This window comes from Sceloporus occidentalis, unplaced genomic scaffold (assembly GCF_023333645.1).
Source record: "Sceloporus occidentalis isolate IW3139 unplaced genomic scaffold, rSceOcc1.0.p SCAF_4, whole genome shotgun sequence".
NCBI classification, from domain to species: domain Eukaryota; kingdom Metazoa; phylum Chordata; class Lepidosauria; order Squamata; family Phrynosomatidae; genus Sceloporus; species Sceloporus occidentalis.
Window position 1 is genome coordinate 178,021,187 of NW_028316984.1, and position 19,674 is coordinate 178,040,860.

Here is a 19,674-nt window from a genome sequence, read left to right on the forward strand (position 1 = left end):
TATATTTGGAGTTTTATTATTTTTTCCAGTTTTTGCAGCTGTTACCATATAACATTAGTATTCTGTAATCCCTTTCAGTCTTGCGTTCCAAATCTGTCATATTTAAGAGAAATACCTGCAGTCTAAATATTATCTGTTTTCTAAAATATTACCAATTAAGAGAGTGATGGGAGATTGTTTTTTTAAAAAAAATTCCAATATGATTTACCCAAACATGATACAAATGTCCAATTTATAAAATACATTAAACAACTAAAAGTAGATACTAGTGTAATAGGTTTTGTTAGGTAAATTTGTTTAATTTTTCTTGCCTTTGCTTTTGTATTTGTAAACTATGGAATGTGGAATAATGTTAATACTAGGCTAAATACTTAGGTTGGAAGAGTAATTTACAAGATTAAGAGAGAAAAAATATAATTATTTAAGAAACCAAATAGAGTAAGCAGGAAATTCCCCCCTTTTTGTTTTTGTTTTTTTTAAGAGAGGGGAGGAGGAAGGGGAAAGGAGTTGTTGTTGTTATGTGTTATTATTATCGTCATGTGTATATTTGTGTATAAAATTTCAAATTAAAGTTGTTTTCATAAATATTATTTCTGCTTTCCAGAATCTTCTGCATCATTGCATCGACCGCTTACCAAATATTTCTTGCCTTTTTGCAGGTCCACAAAGATGGTAAAAGGACCCTACATGTTTCAACACTTACTCTTCACTCTTTTATACAGTTTACCTAATTTATTAGGGGTTATATACCACCTGAACATCATTTTTAATATATATAAAAATTAAATACATAACAGCATGTATGCAGTCAGCCCTCCATTTTCATGGGGGATCTGTTCCAGACCCCCCCCCCCCCAGTGAAAATTGAAACTCGCATAGGCTTGAATTGGGTATGCCCCCATGAGCGCACAGAGGGTACACACCGTGGGGGTGTGCCCCATTGAGGATAACAGAGGTTGCCCCTCCATGAATAATCAAGAACACGGATCTTAAGTCAGTGAGATAAGAGGGGCGCCTGCACTTTAATTCATTGTTCCCATTGTTTCATTTGAATTTTATGGCCTATATTTTGTAACTATTTCACCATACATTATTGTATTTATTCTTCTTCAGTGCTGTATCTTAATAACAATTTATATATTTTGCTATCAAGTGAGTGTTATCACTGCATGACTGTTTTTATATTCTGTTTTCCCCCCCTCAAAGTTAAATCTTTATATGTCTTTCCTGAATCTTTCTCTTAACTGCTACTCAAACTTCTGCATGCTTCAGGAAGTCCTTTGTGAAGTCTTCATCTGTGCAGAATTAACATTTTTTTTTCCTGTACACAACAAAAATTTTCTACACCAAATAATAATAATAATAATAATAATAATAATAATAATAAAAAGTTCCTGCTCAGGGAACAATGCATTTTGTATTGAAAATGTCTTTGCAGAATTTTTTTTCTGCATTTGGTACAGGTGAAATTGTTACAAAAAGTGCTGGGCTTCCTTTAAAGCACTTACAAATCAATTTTTAAAGAGGAATTTTAATAATAGCTCAATGAGAGACGTAGTACGGTTATGGTAACATGCAGCCTGAAATGTCATCCCACCTGTATACCAGGTCCAAGATCATATAGAATTCCAGAGGCAGGTTTCCAGATTAAATTTATACTTTATTAAAGGGAATAAGCAACACACACTCCAAAACACATGCATTCACACCCACACACGAGAGCTAATGAAATCAAAGGTGGAACAGATAATAAATTTGAGATTTTGCTAAAGATAATACATTACCAACTGAAGATCTTGGTTCCAAATGGTGGGGATGCAGAACAAAGGAATCTCAATAGCCACAGATTTAAGTGATATGGCTAAAGAGGCTAGCTGGCCAAACTGACAGAGTGTCTGCATGCTTGTCAACTGAATTCAAAGAAGGGGGGGGGGGGGGTCTAATGGCCAATATTTATGCTGTAAAAGTGCTTTAGTGGCAGAAATCAAAGACTCGAGATGACATACCAAACATTTTCCAGTAAGGGAAGCTAGCTGGAAATTGAAGTAGAATTGCCCATGATAGAAGATGGATAGGTTCAGCAACTAGTCCCAGATCAAGTCTGAGAGATTTAAATTCTGGAAGGAGAGGTGTGATTTTGCAAGACAATGAACAAATTTGCACCTTGGTAAGAAAGATCTTTTATCTACAAAGACACCGTCATCTCCTTTTGCCATGCTGCCCCTATTGATCAAAGAGATTGTGTTGATTTCTTTGTGTGATCTATTGAAATGAGCATCCAGATCACTAACAGTTAACTCCAGCTAGTCTGTAAACTTGCTGCTTTGCCCTGAGAAAATCCTAGCTCATTCCACGTCACCTTTAGAATCACAAACTCCCTTTAATATCAAGTTGATATAAGGGGACAAATGTATACCTAACAAAATATGTAGAGAAAACAGATCGTCTTCACACATGCAAAAATGTATTTCTGAACTCCTGCAGTGTGAATAATGCTTGAAAACTGCACAAATTATTTTGTATGGTTGGGCAGAGGATAGACTGGACTGGGAATTATTCATTCCTGCTTGCAGGAATGAAGAATACAAACATCTGCATCTCTCTGCTATCCTCAAGAAGACTGATGTCATATGCAGTCAGTTTTGTTTGTTTAGATATGCATCTTTTGATGCTGCTGTGCAGCTAGTACACTTGGGAGCCCTGGTGGCAAAGTGGTTAAATGCCTGTACTGCAGCCATTCATAGCCACAAGGTTTTGAGTTCAATCACAGGTCTCCAGGATTGACTCAGCCTGGCATTCTACAGTAGGTCGCTAAAATGAGTACCTAGCTTGTAGGGGGCAATTACCTTACATATTGTAAACTTTAGGGAGTGCTTTAGTGCACTGATAAGCAGTATAGAAATGTATATGCTGCTGCTATTGCTTCACTGATATGGCAAATGGACCAGATTAGCAAAGCATGATATCAACTCAGCATTTCAAGTCCTCCATGTATGGCTTTTTTGAGTTGTTTGATTTTTGTTTGGAATGGCAGCTCAGGTGGACAGGGAGCTTCCCATGTCCAATACAACATCAGAGAATTTCATTATTTGGATGAGTTCTTTGACAGATCACAGGGGTGCATGATATTGCTTATTTTTTGTTTGAATGACACTAAGAGGGAAATTCAGTGTATGGAAGAAAGGTCCAGAAATGGACAATTAGAATGTTGTGTCACCTCAAGTACTAGAGAGCCTTTTATCTCACAACCTTGAATAGCAGTTGTTGTGTGCAGCGTCATTAAGTAGGAAATCCCATTAAAATTGTTTCAAAATCTCTTTTAATAGGGTTGACTACATACTGTTTATAAACGTTTACACTGAATAGTGTTTTAGCTTTGTTTTAATGGAATCTTGTTGCTTAGGCCAGAACAGTGTAGAACCATGGTATCAACTATTGAATGGTTTGTTGATACAGGGGTAAATCCTATTGACTCAATGGCTTTTGTCAGGCGTAACAATAAGATTTCAGACATTGTAAAGCAGCTTTGGATCCCAGATTGAGGAAAAGGCAGGCTAATTCCGGTAAAGCTTCTCCTTGCCACCCATTTGTTTCACCCCTGAGACACCATTTGAGACTTCTTTACATCTGTTTTGGCATGCTAACCAGGATTCTGCATAGGTTAGCTGCTTATTTATGTATAGATGGCAACAATATAATCAAGGCCACCCCACAATGTAGTATAAACTATTACAAAATATTGGGATAAAGGTTCAGTGAATGTAAATATTCTGTTTTGGAATATTAACTAGGGGTTTCCTTTGGAAAATCCTTGGACTTGTGGAATACCTCAATACAAATATGATACAACGTTTTGACAATGGTGTTGAGTGGGTACCAGATTTCAGGGTCCATAGTTAAGAAAGCTCAATTAGTATTTCAACAAGAGAGAGAGGAGGGGGGAACATAGAACAGTTAATAATATAAGAATCTTTCTGCAGGGTTTCAAACCAAATCTATTCTAAGGTTAATAAATGTGTATTTTTTTGCTGTAGAATACAGAGGGATAAATCTGCTGGTTTTATTCCCCCCCCCCCCCCCCCACACACATTTCATAGGTACAGTCTTTCACAACATAGCACAGCACATATCGCATATTGCAGTTGCAGGTGGTCAGACTTCATCTCCTGTTCCCTTATCTGTTGGAGTTCCCCAGGGCTCTGTTCTCGGTCCCCTTCTGTTTTCTCTCTACACACCGTCCTTAGGAAAACTCATTAGCTCTCTTGGCTTTTCCTACCAATTGTATGCCGATGACACCCAGCTGTATCTTTCCGCCCCTGACCTTTCTCCAAGGCTTGAACAGCAAGTTTCGTCTTGCCTCACAGCTGTCTCGCATTGGATGCGCCATCGGCGTTTGAAGCTCAACATGTCCAAGATAGAGCTTCTTGTCTTTCCTCCTAAGCCCACCCTTCAACTCTCCTTTTCTGTCTCTGTGGACAACATTTCTATTCAACCAGTCCAGCAAGCCCGCAGTCTTGGTTTTATCTTTGACTCTTCTCTGTCGTGTATCCCTCAGATCCAGACCACAGCCAAGGCTTGTAGATTCTTTTTGTACAATATTGCCAAAATCCGACCATATCTCTCCGCCTCTACTGCCAAGATCCTGGTCCATGCCCTAGTGATCTCACGACTTGATTACTGTAACATCCTCCTGGCTGGGCTTCCTCTTTCTCACCTCCGTCCTTTAATCTCTGTTCAGCATTCAGCTGCACGCATTATCACTTCCACCCACCGCTCTGACCACATCTCTCCTGTGTTGGCATCCCTTCACTGGCTCCCCCTCCCTCTCCGCATTCAGTATAAGCTCCTGCTGTCGACATTTAAAGCCCTCCATGGACTGGCCCCTCTTTACTTATCAGACCTTCTTTCTCCTCACCTTCCCACTCGGGCCCTCCGTTCTGGTAGTCAAGGGTTCCTGTCTCAGCCCAGGATTTCCTCTGCCCCATCCCGGATTTGCCCCTTTTCACTTGCTGCCCCTCACTCCTGGAACCTTCTTCCCCCACAAGCAAGAGCCATCACTTCTTTAACTGGCTTCAAAACGGAGTTGAAAACCATCCTGTTCAGAGAAGCCTTCCCAGGCACTGCATAATTGTCGCTTACTATTTGATGTTCTTTTGGTGCCTGTTTATCAAACCATTTCCTGTATTGCTATGTACTGTATATGCATTATCCTACTTGAGAGTATGTATTTTCCCTGGAAAATGATTAACCATCCATTATGAAGCCAAGCCCTCCCTCCAGTCCATCTGCCTTGGTCCAGGCCTCGGAGGTAGAGAGGAACTGCTGGACTTCTTACCCTTTCCCGCCACCACTCCCTTCTCCTTCTGTGTCATGTCTTTTTAGATTGTAAGCCCGAGGGCAGGGATCCGTCTAACTAAAAATATTGCATGTACAGCGCTGTGTAAACTTACAGCGCTTCATCAATAAAGGTTAATAATAATAATAATTCCTGTTATGTAGCTTCTAAAGGGGGGGGGGCATGTCAAAGAAAGATTTTCCCACCCTAATTACAGAATTAAGAGTAAATGTTTCAAGCCTGGGTTCTCTGTTCAATTTCCTTTCTTTGATGTTTATTTTGAAAAACAGCCACTTATCAAAGTCTTTCAACCACATTTATGACGAACTGGCAGATTTTGGAAGCCAAATGAAGGTGCAGTCCATGCTTTCATGAGAGTTATGAGAAATAAATGTTAAATTCTTCCATAGACATACATTATCCCATCAGTACAAAGTAGATGACATATGTGGCCTGTATATTTGGGTAGCACTACATTGTCAGTGATGTGTGAAGAACATTAACTGTATGATTACTTGTCAGTGGGATTTTTAATGGATCCCATGAATAATATGTTATTCTCCAGAGAGAGGATCACCAGGAAGGGATTTTGGAATTTGATCTCATGAGACTCAGATTGTGGACTAAAACTAAGGAATGTGCCAGCTGCAGCTTCAGTACCATTTTCATAGACATTCAGATAGGCTTTGTGGATAGCCTGCAGAGGAAAAAAACAAACCAAGAATTAGTACAGCAAAGTGACTCAGATTTTATTTATTTTAATATTTCTTGTGGTCCTTGTACTTAATGTCTTATAAGAATTTATTACATTTTCATTTCCCTCATGGCCTCTTGAAATAGCTGTGCTTAAATATTTGGAGGGATGTCACATTGTCACATTGATGATGGAGCAATGCTGCTCCAAAGATTAGCAATAGCACTTTACATTTCTATACTGCTTCATAGTGAACTAAGCATTCTCTTAGCAGTTTACAATATGTTTTAACCAGTTGCCCCCAACAAGCTGGGAATTCATTTAGTGACCTACAAAAAGATGGAAGTTTGAGTCAACCTGGTGTCTTTCAGGATCAAACTCACAATGTTGTGGGTGCAGTACTCGCATTTAACCACTGTGCCATCAGGGCGCCTTAATTAGGACATAGAGTAATGTATTCAAACTACAAGAAAAGAGTTTCCACCTAAAAGTTAGGAGGAACTTCCTGACAGTAATAGCTTTTTGACAATGGAACAGACTGCCTTGGAGTGTGGTGGAGCAGCCCTCTTTAGAGGTTTTTAAACAGAGACTGGATAGCCACTTGTTGGGAATGCTTTGATTGTGTCTTCCCGAATGGCAAGGAGTTGGATTGGATGGCCCTTGGGGTCTCTTCCAAGTCTATGATTCTATGCTCCTATGAAATTATTATTTCAAAGAGACACTCAGGCTATGTTCTCTGGGTGTGTCCTTGAACCAGCTGGACCTAAGCTGACTTCCACATTTATTCCCTTCTCCAAACCTGACCCTTAATGAAGTGTGCCATATAGCAACGTTACCTTTTAGATAACTTGCTGTTGTTGTTGTTTTTAGTGTTTTGTTCACATAGGGGCAAAACAGTCTGCCCTGAAGGAGCGGCTTCTGGCCGCCCCTTTAAGTGCTGAATCAGGACTGTGGCAACCGCATGCTGTGGCCCCAATCTGGTATGTTCCTCGTGCAAAAAGAAGCATCAGAAAGCCACTCCTTTTTGTGCTGGGAAAAAGGCACCTTTGATGTGGCAGCCATGTTTTTTCCCTCTGTTGGTGGCATGCATCTAAACACCATGCTGCCAAAGCACCTGAACGCTGCCGACGTGTGGTTGCTTGGGGTGGTTTCATGGTGTGTTCCTGGTGTTTTGGGTGTGCGTATGCCACGCTCCCAAGTTGCCAGATAGCTGGTTCTTTTTGCCAGTCTGTACTGGCAGATAGCCAAGTTATGGTGAGGATTTTCTCAAGCATTCACACACACACACACACACACGGGAAAATTTTCTTTTACATGGCCCCCATTCTTTCACACTTTATTATAACTCTTTTCTAAAGTGCACTTCCAGAACTATTAAGATTACTTCCAAAATGTCACTGAAGGAAAGAATGAGAAATAAATATATTAGACAACAGCATTTTTTATACCAGATTCTATTCTAACTCATATGGACAACTTTTGAACATTGCCCTCTCCATTGGAGGAGGTGGGATGAACATAAAACTGATTACAATATTGGGGGAAACAGGAAGTCGCATTGTGTCCCATGGTAGTAGGAAGGTAAAGAATACTTGATGGCCTTTGTGATCTCTTTTAACTCTATGGTTCTATGAAAGATTTGGCACCTGGACAGCATAGAACAGCATTAGAGGAGCAACTGTACAATGGAGTGTATTTGCCATCTCCATAGCAATGGACCTACCAGCCACTTGTGGTTTTCAATTTGTACCATGATTTGATTTTTTTATAAGCATACCTTGGACACCTTCATCTTAGGATTCTCAGAAATTCCAGATAAATCAGAACAGTTTGTGAACACTTTAGTAGCACCCAGACTTTGTAACACTTCTTTAACATCATGGCTACTGGATACAGAAAACCTTGGAAGGTAGAGGTCTATATGCCTGTGGATAGAAGAATCAGAAACTTGTGTGGTATACACACATTATACGTATAATAAGACAGTGTGTATAAGACATTGGCCCAAACCAGATGGGCCAAACAATGTAGTTTCTGGCTCCATTCGAGGAGTAGCATTTAGATGATGCATGTCTCAAACCCAGCAGGAAATCACACCGTATCAGCATCACTGAAAAAGAACCAGGCCAAAAAGGAACAGAAAAATCTGCTCCTTTTTGGTGGTCCAGCTGAGGACCATGGTGATGGCCCAGATTGATGCATCTGTCACTACAGGTCCGGTTTGAACATTGCTGGCATAGCCCCACCTTTTGCCCATCTGTTTCAGGCCATTATATGTATAAGTCAGAAAGGCCATGCTTGTGTGGGATTTTGTGAGACTTTTGGTTTAGGTCTTTTAATGTAAGGTCTGTCCTCAAGTTTCACATGTTTTACTTTTGTGGATGTGATTATACATGGATTTGTAGCTACCTCTGCTGCCAGACTAAAAGTCTGCTTCTATCTTCTAGGATGAGGATGCTAGAAGATAAGAGGTAAACCCTAGTGTTCTTGTGGGGGAAAATGTATATGAAGCCACGCTATCTAAACGCATGCGTGCCAAAATGATGTCAGAAGAGCCCTAGGCCACTACAAAACTGTGGTCTGTACCGGGCCATAGTGCTAGAAATTTTGGCTACGATACCAGAAAGACAAAAACAGAAAAATTAGTTTGTGAAGTTAGTTTGTGCTTACACTGAAATGCCTCAGGTGAACAACAAAAAAAAGGCTTTCTTATGAGAACACAGCTTCATACACAAGAACACTGTCTTTTTCCACACAGGAACACTGGAATATACCTCTTATCTTCTAGCATCCCATGGTGTTTTTTCCTTTAATGTTCCCTTGTAGGATGACAACACTGTTGCAAAATCTCCTGCAATGTAGATGTCCTTCTCTTTCCCCTCCTTCTCCTCTTCTCCATATCCTTCCCACCAACAGCCCTCTCCTGCTCATGGTACACTGAGTCTGCAACTGAGGTGGCTTTTGCTCACCACTCCCCTGCCAGCTTCCTCACCTTTTCCTCTTGCTGTCTGGCTTGCTATATTTGCCTTACTCAGCCTCTGTACAACTCTGGCAGCCCTTCTTATCCTTGGTGCTTGCTGGGTGTCCACTGATGCCTCTACCTTCTGAGGCCCCATGACAATGTTAAGCCTAGGTCAGCCAAAATGATATATGTGTGAGGAGCGGGGCAGCAGGGGTGACAAAGAGACACTTGATTTTGCTGGTTTTTTTTAGGGGGGGGGTTGGTTGGTGAATACCTCCTCTTTCCCTGCTGCCCCTCTCTTTCAAGGTGGCTTCATCCTAACATCACTGGAGGCCTCAGAGGGCAAAGGTGGCAGGGGGTGGATGCACCCAGCTAGCAAGAGGATGGTGGTAGTGGATAAGTGAAGCAAACATAGCAAGCCAGCCAGCAAGAGGGAATTCCACCCCCTAGTCTCCTGATAACTAGGAAAAGCTGAGGCTAGCTTGAGTGAAGGGACAGCAGGAAAGTGGGAAGGAGAAGGCTTTCTGTAGCAGCAATAAAATCAAGAACCTTTTTGCCTTCCTCCCCAATTCTCTGCACCCCTATGACAATGTTAAACTGAGGCCAGCTTGGGTGAGAGGAGCAGCAGGGAAGGAGGAGGCATTTGCAAAAGCATCAAACTCAAGCATAAAGCAATAGCAATAGCAGCTTCATTTATATACCACTTCATGGTGCCTAAGTAGTCTCTAAGCGGTTTACAGCTGTAAGCTAATTGCCCCTAACATGCTGGGTACTCATTTTAGCGACCTTAGAAGGATGCAAGCCTGAGCCCTTTTGCTACAGTACAGGCATTTAACCAATGTGCTACCAGGGCTCCTCTTTCAAATCATCCCTTTGCCTTCTTCCCAGCTCTCCCCTATATGACAATGTTGAACCAAGGTCATCTCAAGTGAGAGGGGTGGTGGGGAAGGAGGAGGCATTTGGAAAAGTAGCAAACTTAAGCCATTTGCCTTCCTCCTAGCTCCCCCCTGCCCATATTACTCTGTCTGGCCTTGGTTTATCATCATTATCAAGGCCTGAGAGGGCAGAGGCTGAAGGAGGTGAATGCACCCAGTAAGCGGAGGGTGGGGGGGAGCTGCCGGAGCAGCATGCAGGTTGAGTAAGGCAAACAGAGTGAGTCAGCCAGTAAGATGGAAAATGAGCAGACATGCAAGGCAGCGGAGGTAGGTGATTGGTGGGCAGAAGCATCATGGACCACATGCACCATGGGCTGGAGAGGATGTTGGCAGGAAAGGAGATGAAGAGTAGGAGGAGGATCAGCCTGGCTCTACCGCAGCTGCTGGAAAAATCTCCTTCAGTGTTGTCTTCTTTCTCTTGCCTTTCCTCAACAGAAGGATGGCAAAAGTGAAGCAGATTTCTGCAGTAGTGTCATTCTTCTAAGAGGCACAGAGAGAAAAGTTTGGAGACTGGCAGTGAAGGTGATGGAGGTGTGGCAGAGGTGGCCTGAGGACAAGTCAGAGATTTTTGCATTAGTAAAGAGTCAGTAGCATTCATGTTTGTTTGTTTTTAAAAATAATCACATTTTTTCCATTTTTGTGGAGGTACTACACCCCTAACCCACACAAATGTTGTGGGCCAACCACAGTTTGTTTTCTGGTTTTCAAAGTGAAATGTAAATATCAGTTCAGCAGATAGATAATGACCAATACCTTCTCCACTTTGTGGATTTCAGGGGGAAATACACAATGAGGTATGTAATTTTTTGCTAATTTTGTGAAGCCGAAGGCTTTCATGGCTGGCATCCATGGTTTTTTGTGGGTTTTTTGGGCTATGTGGCCATGTTCTAGAAAATTTTCTTCCTGATGTTTCGCCAGCATCTCTGAAGATGCCAGCCACAGATGCTGGCGAAACGTCAGGAAGAAAATTTTCTAGAACATGGCCATATAGCCTGAAAAACCCACAAAAAACCACTTTTGCTAATTTTCTTTGTGAAAGAAACAAAGTAATTTTAGCAACTTTCATCTTACTATGAGAAAGTCTTTAAATATTGTGCAGTTTTCAAACACTTTTCACACAAGTCTTATTTTGTACAAACAAACCACACAAGGTTGTTTTGTACAGAAAACAGCATTTTTTGTGCAGAAATAGTTTGAACATTCTATGCAGAATAGGATGTGCAGAAATATTCTTTTTCTGGGCTGAAAAATGTTCTTTCCTGTGCAAAACAACCATGTATGAATTTCTCCTAAAACAAGTCTTGCTCGGTGAAGATTCTCTTCAGTTGAAGATTCTTCTCACCAAGTTTTCTCTACACTTTGAGATAAAATGTTCCAATCACCGTTCAAAGATTTTCAAATATTCTTTACAACCCTCACACAGTTCTCTATCCCAGTATTTAAACCTGCAAAACACTGTCTCGGAGGTGTACTAGACTGAGAGATAGCAACTAGTTTAAGGTCACAAACTGAGCAGGGATTAGATTGAGGATTTCCTCATTCCAGATGTAATGCTCCATCTGTTATAGCACACTGGCTTACCAATATTGAAGTGAACTCAGCCATTTAAACAAAACATCTTTCCCCAAAGCATCTTCAACCAATTTCAGTTTCCCTGGGTCAGGCAGAATGAACAGTGCTGAAGCTTTGCCCTTGTAAGGAACCTGAACCACCTGGCAGGACAGATCTTTGTCGTGGTAAATCTTAAACAAGTTGCTTATAATCATCATGGGAACCTTCACTGTTGTTTGCTCATCCACAAAGAAGTCATCTTCACGTGTATACTCAGCAGAGAAAGGGAGACGCCAGTAGGCTTACAAAGAAAATGAGAAGAGCATACAGATTATTGAGTTATGCCACAGAATCAGAACTTGAGCTGCATGGTGACTATTGCTATGGGGAAGAGGGCCTTTCATTGGCCTTCATGACAGGGAACCAGGAGGCTTTGCCTGTGGTCCATAGGGCCAAATGGTGCCACATGCAGGAGGCAAGGGAGGATGCTATTAATTAATTTATTTTATTAATATTTTTATAAACATATACCTCATACTCTAAATTTCTTTTTAACAGTTAACAAACAAACTTAACACTTAAATACATAACACTCAATTACCTGCACATGCAGACATAGACCTAAACTTAAACAAACATAAACAAACATTTCTTCTCCTCTGTGTTAGCTTTTATAACTGGAAAAAAAACCCTGACTTTATTATTTCTGTTATATATTAAGTATATCTCTTACTTATTTATTTTAATTTTATCCTGCCTTTCTCTCAAAGTGGGACCCAAAGTGGCTAACACATCTTTTCATACTGTATATATTCTCATCTATTCTGTAAATATGCTTCTCTACTGATTTTTGTACATTTAACCAGTACATTTGTTACCATTGTTACTGTGCCTTGGCATCTAATTGATAAACGTATCTGTTTTACCATTATATTATCCCTTTTAGGTTATTTACATATTTAAAGGCCCATTGCCGCCTCATGTGCCTTTTTTCTTCTGATCTCTGTGAGGGAACACATGTACACATGCCATTGTTTCCCCCATCACACAGCTTCAACTGCAAGCCGCATATGGCGCGCCCGTGTATGGCCCAGGTGTACTGGACAATTATAAATGGAATAAAATAAGATACCGCCACATGTAATGATTAGTGAGGCTACTTGTTGGTTCTAAGGAACCCTGAAAACAAGCTTTATGCAACCCTCATCACCATTATGGTCCTAAAGGCCAACAGTTCCCCTGGTCTTTTTTGTGCACCAGTATTTTGACAGAAGGTCCCCTTGCCACCACCTTTCCCAATGCGGGAGAAAGACAGGCTAGAAATCTTGTAAATAAATAAATAAATAAATAAATAAATAAATAAATAAATTTCCCCCTTCACTGCCATCCTGCTGCCCCTTTCCCCTCTCGCTGCACCCTTGGATCTCACAAGGGGAGGGGGCATACCACCCACTTTGGTACTCACTGAGTTAAACTATGAAAAAGTCTACTACAATGTATTCTATGTAAATCCTAAAGTATACTTCAGAAAAGATAAACATTAGGAAGAACTTCCTGAAAGCAGGAGCTGTTTCACACTGAAACACACTCCCTCCGGGTGTGGTATAGTCCTCTTCTTGGAACTTTATAAACAGAGGCTGGTTATGGCCATCTGTTAGAAGTGCTTTGCTTGTGTATTCCTGCACAGCCGGGGTTGGACTGGATGACCTTTGTGGTCTCTTCCAGCTCTATGGTTCTATGATTCTAATTTACTTGTGTGATATTAACTTGCTGCCTCCATTCTATATCTCTCCATTGATAGCACTTAGGAGAAAAACATGTATGTGTAATGATGAACAATTAAAATAACAAATAATAAATTAAAGCAAAAAAAACAATTAAAATAATTATTTAACACAATTAGTATGTTTTTAGCAATTAAAATACCATAGAAACTCTGTGTAAAATGAATATGTTTCCTCCTGAGATACAATGAAAACAAATGAGTCAAGTTATTATAGGAAACTTATATGAAACTGCCAGTAAATTTTCAATAATGGGCTAAATGAACCAATGATTCAGTATAAGGCAAATTCCTAGGTTGCTATGCTTCTTAGCTTTATTGTTCAAGTCCCAAGTTGAGAGAAAAATGGGATATCATTCAAATAAAATAAAATAAAATTCTGGTAATAGAATAGAAGGCGGAGGAAAGGAATACCAGCAAACTCAGTAAGGCTAGAAAATTGTCCGCCTCGATTTAGCAGATGTCTCTATGGGCAAGTATAAGGATGTTGCTTTCATAGTGTTCCCAACCTTATAATGGGTAGATGATATTAGGGCAGTGGTAGGCAACCTTTTTGAGCCGGGGGCCGGGTTGCTGCCCCTCAGGCGACTGGGGGGCCGAAGGCGTGGGGTGGAGCTTCCACTCTCTGGAGGCGGAGCCATGTGCTGGGGGTTGAGCTTCCACCCTCTGGGGGCGGAGCTGCATGCTGGGGGCAGAGCTTCCACCCTCTCGGGGCCAGGCCTCCTCTTCTTTGCGGTCCCCTGACGGGGCCCCAGGCCCCATCAGAGACCGGCAAAAAAGCCGGCAGGGGCCACCAGCGCTGGAGGCCTCCCCCTCTTTGCAGGCCCCATCAGAGGCCGGCAAAAAAGCCATCGGGGGACTCCAGCGCTGGAGGCCTCCTCCTCTTTGCCGGCCCTTTTGCCGTCGCTGGGGCCCTCCAAGAGGGCTCCGGTGGCGGCAGCGGGCCTCTGGGAGGCCCGATGCCATCGCTGGGGCCCTCTTGGAGGGCCCCAGCGAAGGCAACCGGCCTCCCAGAGGCCCCCTGCCGCCACTGGGGCCCTCTTGGAGGGCGTCAGCGACTGCAACCGGCCTCCCAGAGGCCCCCTTCCGCCGTTGGGGCCCTCTTGGAGGGCGCCAGTGATGGCATCGGGCCTTTGGGAGGCCCGCTGCCACCGCCAGAGCCCTATTCAAGGGCTCCTGCGGCTGCAGCAGGCCTCTCAGAGGCCACCGCCAATGGTGGCGAAGTCTCACACAACCTTACTTGTGGTTGCGTGAGACTTCGCCTCTAAGCACCGCCATTTTTTTCAAAATGGCAGCAAAGTCTCGCGCGACCACGGGGGAGGTCGCACGAGATTTTTCCGCCATTTTGAAAAAAATGGTGGTGGCTGGGAGCGGCAAAAACCGCAATTGGCGGCAGCGGCGGCAGCAGGGGAAGGCAGGGGCTGGCGGAAAGGTCTCCACGGGCCGCATCTGGCCCCCGAGCCGGAGGTTGCCGACCCCTGCGTTAGGGGATTTGACTGGATGGTCCTTGTGGTTTATTCCTTCTCAATGATTCTATTATTACATATGTCAAATAGAACAGTGTTTGATAGTGATACTTAAATTAGTAATATTTAATTGCAGGCAAAGGATCTTTTGACCTATGTATAATAAAAGCACCAGGGTCTATATGCCCCCAAAGGCACAAGATTCCAACTGATGTTGGAAGCTAAGAAGGCTCATTCCTGTTTAGTATTCAGATGGGAGACCACCAATGAATACCAGTTGTCATAGGCAATATTAGAGAGAAAAGAACTGGCAAAAGAAAAGTCTATGGGGTCACCATCACTCTCTCTCTCTCTCTCTCTCTCTCTCTCTCTCTCTAACACACACACACACACACACAAAATGTCTATTTGAATACCTTTGAAGAAGATATAGTTTACAAGGACCATCACAGTTTCTTTGTCAAGACCCTTAATAACATCTCTCATTTGGGTTTTATTTTCTATGTAGCTGTTGATCTGCACCTCAGCCTCTTTAAGATTTGTAAAGTTGGTAGGAAAAACATCTGCATGATAATAATGTCTGGCATCATCTAAAAACTTTGTGAGGATTTTGTTTTCTTCGTGTGTGAAAAGGGCATTCCCAGTACTCAGTTCAGTTTCAGACTGTGGGAGATTTAACAAGTGGAGAAGTTGATGAAATCCCTCATGTATTTCCTGCTCATTAAACTCCGTTTGGTTAAAACCAAGTGCTGTCAAGAGCTGACTCAGTGTGTTGGACTTGGCCCCCATGGACACCATGGCAAAAGCAGCAGATATGCTCAGTGGTGAAAAAAATACATTTTTGCCAGCATTCTCTGAAACAAGTTGGTGGAAAACTTTGAAGGCAAAGTAGGCATTGCGAGGAGCTATCTTCAGGTAGGATGAATTACTGCGATCTTCTGATGGAGGGTGGTGGTCATGGTGATGGTGAGTAGGGACATGGTGACTGTGGGCAAAACAGAGGAGCCCAGCAATAAGAAAATCCACATAGAAATTAAACTGTGGCGGGGTACATACCGCCACTTTGCGCCGCTCTGCCGCCGCCGCCAGTAGGTCCGCGGGGGAGCCGGAGCCTTCACACGGCCCGACTCCCGCGCGGACCGAAAAAGAAGCTCCAAAATGGAGCTTCTTTTTTCGTCGCGTTTGCGACGTAGCGAGGCGCCAGGGGCGCGCTCGCTACGTCACAAGCGGCGCGACACGTCTGGACGCTGTGCGTCCAGTACGTCAAGATGGCGGCGCCCATGTGGAAGGGGCGCCGCCATCTTGTACGTATTCTATACGTACTAGGGTTAGGGGGGTGCGGAAGCACCGCCCCTTCCTAACCCTAGTACGTATAGAAGACGTACTAAATGGCGGTATGTATCCCGCCACAGTGTTCCCCTGGAAATAATCTGTAAATAAAGAATCCCATTGTTATTTTTTTTAATTAAGACGACATTATGAAAGATCTTTGTACTGTACTAAAATCTTATATCAATATGAGAAGTGAGTTTTACTTTTTACTTGAGCTCTCTTGAAGTCCACTGCTATGCCTATCTTTAGGCTTGATTATGTGGTTGTGCCTTTTTTTGTGTGGTTTCAGATCTGCAGGCTCTTAGCATTTTCTGGTATATGTGGATTTGTAATAAGAATAGGCAGTACTCTTATTTGAATCAAAACTTCTACCTTGAATTGTTAGCCACCAGTTTGTATTTTGTTTGCAGTGGTCACAGTGACGATTCACCCTCCCCTTATTCCCTGGAAATGTTGTGACTTGAAGAAGGGGCAGAGAGGGGAAAGTTTGGTTTTAAAGATTCCTCCCCATTTCTAAAATAATTGACTAACACGACTGCTGTTCCAGTCATACATGTATTCAGTATCTGACCATTTCATTTTAAGGATGGAGTTATAGAGCTACAGGTATGTGCATACATCCTATTGTAAATGTACAGCTATCAAAAATTAGTATTATATTGTACTTTAAGGTACATGTAGGAAGCAGGCAAGAAATAATTATTTTCCTCAAACAGGGAACAGCCCATCTGTCACCAAGTGAAAACTTTTCTATTCTGACAAGCTGTGGGGAACAAACTATATTTGCTGTTTTATTGACTTTTGTATTTTTAACAGATAGGTTTTCAATGTTTTTAACTCTATAGATAATTTATTTGCATATTAAACATATTTTTGGTATGTTCTGACTTCTGTTTTTGTGTGAAAGTACAGCCAGGGCACTGCAACACAGAAGGTCCTCTACCACATTTTCATCCAGTGCATTTCTCCAATGGTCGAATGCAGAGGATGCTCCTTCTAAGCAGACCTTAGGCTTGTATATATAGGAAGAGGCACTCCTTTACCTATCAAACAGCTTCATTTATATACCACTTCATACTGAACTAACAGTGTCTAAGTGGTTTACAACTGTAAGTTAATTGCCCCCAACAATCTGGGTACTCATTTTAGTGACCCTGGATGGATGCAAGCCTGAGTCAAGCTTGAGCCCTTTGCTCGTTGAACTCACAACCTTATGGTTTTGAGTGAGTGGCTGCGGTACAGGCATTTAACCACTGCGCCATCAAGGGCCCAGAGCACTAGGGGCTTTAAATGTGAATACCATCACCTTGAATTCAGACTGAAAGCACATCAGCAGCCGGTGTAGCTTTAGTATGATCTCAGTGTGATGTTCCAATCAACATCTGTGTTTTGCATTAGCCACAACTTCTGAGTCATCTTTAAGGTTTCACTTTAAGGGTTCACCAAGTTACTTGAGAGAACGTCTCTCCTTACACAATCCGCCCTGCACTCTCAGAACAACTGGGAAAAATTTATTAGAGCATGTAAAGACCAGGTTAACAACAACTTCCCACAGGGCATTTACTGCCGTAGCTCCTAAATTATGGAATGGCTTGCCAGAGGACATCCATCTCATTACCACCTTAGATGCCTTTAAGAAGGCACTTAAGACCGATCTCTTCTGGCAGGCCTATCTACCCAATCTGCTATAAGAGAGTTAGAAATATCCCACCTCTATTTGTAAAGATATGTATTTTAAATAATGATTTAGTCTATGTATTGTATTGATAGCGGTTGTACTGTTTTATTGAGTGTATTTTATATGAAATTCTAGTTTATATCTTGTAATGTTGTTTCTATTGTTGTAATCCTTCCTCAATCCGCATGGAGAGGTGGGAAATATAAATAAAATTATTATTTGTACAGCACACTACATTCATTAAAGAATCACAGAAATATAGGACCATAGAGTTAAATAATAATAATAATAATAATAATAATAATAATAATACTTTATTTCTATACCACTCTTCCGAAATGATCAAAGCGGTTCACAGATCCGTAAAAATTATACATCATAAAAGTAAACATCATAAAATATCTTACAATAAAACTAATTAAAAAGGGACTTAAAGGGCCATCTACTCTACTCCCTTTCCATGCAGAAATGCATAGCTAAAGCACTCCTCAGAAATGGTAATCCAAACTCTGTTTGAAGATCTACAAAGAAAGATACTCCACTACTCTTCATTAGGATGTTACCAGTACATGGACTACTGTGATTAGATTATCCTTATCTAGGAAAGGTTGTGGCTGATGAACCAGGCAAAGCTGGCCCCAAACACTTTGAGCCATGGAGTAAATATAAATTTCTAGGGACAGGAAAGTTCTTAAAATTACACCCAGAACAGATCACCTACCCAATTCCTGGGCAAGGGAACCATCAGTCCACACAGCCTCTATCTTATTAGGATTGAATTCCAGTGTACTGGCCTTCATTCAGGCAATGCACCATCCAGGCACTGGTCCAGTACCTTCACAACCTCAGTTGTTTCCAATGACAAGAAGTATAGCTGAATATCATCAGGTCCTTCTCTCTGTCCTACCAACCTCATAGGTACATCTGTTGGGGACCCAGGAGAGGGCTTTCTTGGGAGCTTATGGCATTAACAAATAAAATGGCTTACCTCTTCCAGCTTGAATTCTGGAACTGGGATCCCCCTGGATGTTATCATACCTAAATTGCCACAGATCTAGCTGGGATGCTGCTGCCTGGGGAGCTTTGACCTGGGATGCATCTCGACAGTGGCATCCCAGCTAGATCGGTGGTGATTTAGGTATGATAACATCTGGGGGCATCCTGGATCGTGAATTGAATCATAGAATCATAGAAACATAGAAACATAGAGACATAGAGTTGGAAGAGACTGCAAGGGCCATCCAGTCCAACCCCCTGCCATGCAGGAAATCCAAATCAAAGCATCCCCGACAGATGGCCATCCAGCCTCTGCTTAAAGACCTCCAAGGAGGGAGACTCCACTACACTCCGAGGGAGTTTGTTCCACTGTCGAACAGCCCTTACTGTCAGGAAGTTCCTCCTAATGAAGCTGGAAGAGGTAAACAGCCCTGGTGGCTGCTCTTAGGCTCTGGAACACACTTTTTAGAGAGATTCAGCTGACACCCTCCTTGCTACTCCTTGGTAGACAGGTGCAAAGCTTTTTGTTGTTTCAGCAGGCCTTTGCAAACTGGTTCATCAAGAATAAAGGCCTTTGCATAATGTGCTGTGTTGTCTATTTGCTGTTTTCTTTTTAATGGTAATGTTTCCAATCTTCTGATCATCAGAACTGACGTTTTAACCACTAGGCCACCAGGGATGTGCTATTCAAGACAGGGAGCACTATGGCCTTCTGCAAAGCAGCAGCTTCTCTTCCCCTGAGAGAGTGAGCCATTTACCACCAATCAACCTGCATCTGCTAACTTTTCTCAGCCTAAATGACCACTGGTCATGTTTACATGCCTTTGAATATGATTTAAGCATCTTGTCCAGATCATCAGTCCACAACAATTGAGAATTTTCCTAGAAACACTAACCAGATCGTCATCGTAGATTTTTAATTGCATTTTCTTTTAGTTAATT

At 42.1% G+C, this 19,674-nt stretch overlaps 1 protein-coding gene across 1 annotated transcript; it reads right to left on the bottom strand.

Moving 5' to 3' along the window:
- Positions 1–5,583: 5,583 nt before the first annotated feature.
- LOC149315080 (alpha-1-antitrypsin-like) lies at positions 5,584–18,772 on the bottom strand. Its single transcript, XM_089523170.1, has 5 exons — positions 18,725–18,772; positions 15,143–15,764; positions 11,508–11,778; positions 7,807–7,954; positions 5,584–6,032 (listed from the first exon to the last, which is right to left on the bottom strand). The coding sequence occupies exons 1-5, from the start codon at positions 18,770–18,772 to the stop codon at positions 5,847–5,849; spliced, it is 1,275 nt and encodes a 424-aa protein (XP_089379296.1). The 3' UTR covers positions 5,584–5,846.
- Between the last annotated feature and the right edge of the window lie 902 nt (positions 18,773–19,674).

Bases quoted from the DNA above. Each gene is read 5' to 3' on its own strand.
- LOC149315080 (XM_089523170.1), bottom strand. From the start codon at position 18,772: ATGATAACATCCAGGGGGATCCCAGTTCCAGAATTCAAGCTGGAAGAG. The intron at 15,765-18,724 runs GTAAGCCATTTT...ACCCCGCCACAG, and splicing joins CAGAATTCAAGCTGGAAGAG to TTTAATTTCTATGTGGATTT. The intron at 11,779-15,142 runs GTATTCAAATAG...TTTCTTTGTAAG, and splicing joins AAACTATATCTTCTTCAAAG to CCTACTGGCGTCTCCCTTTC.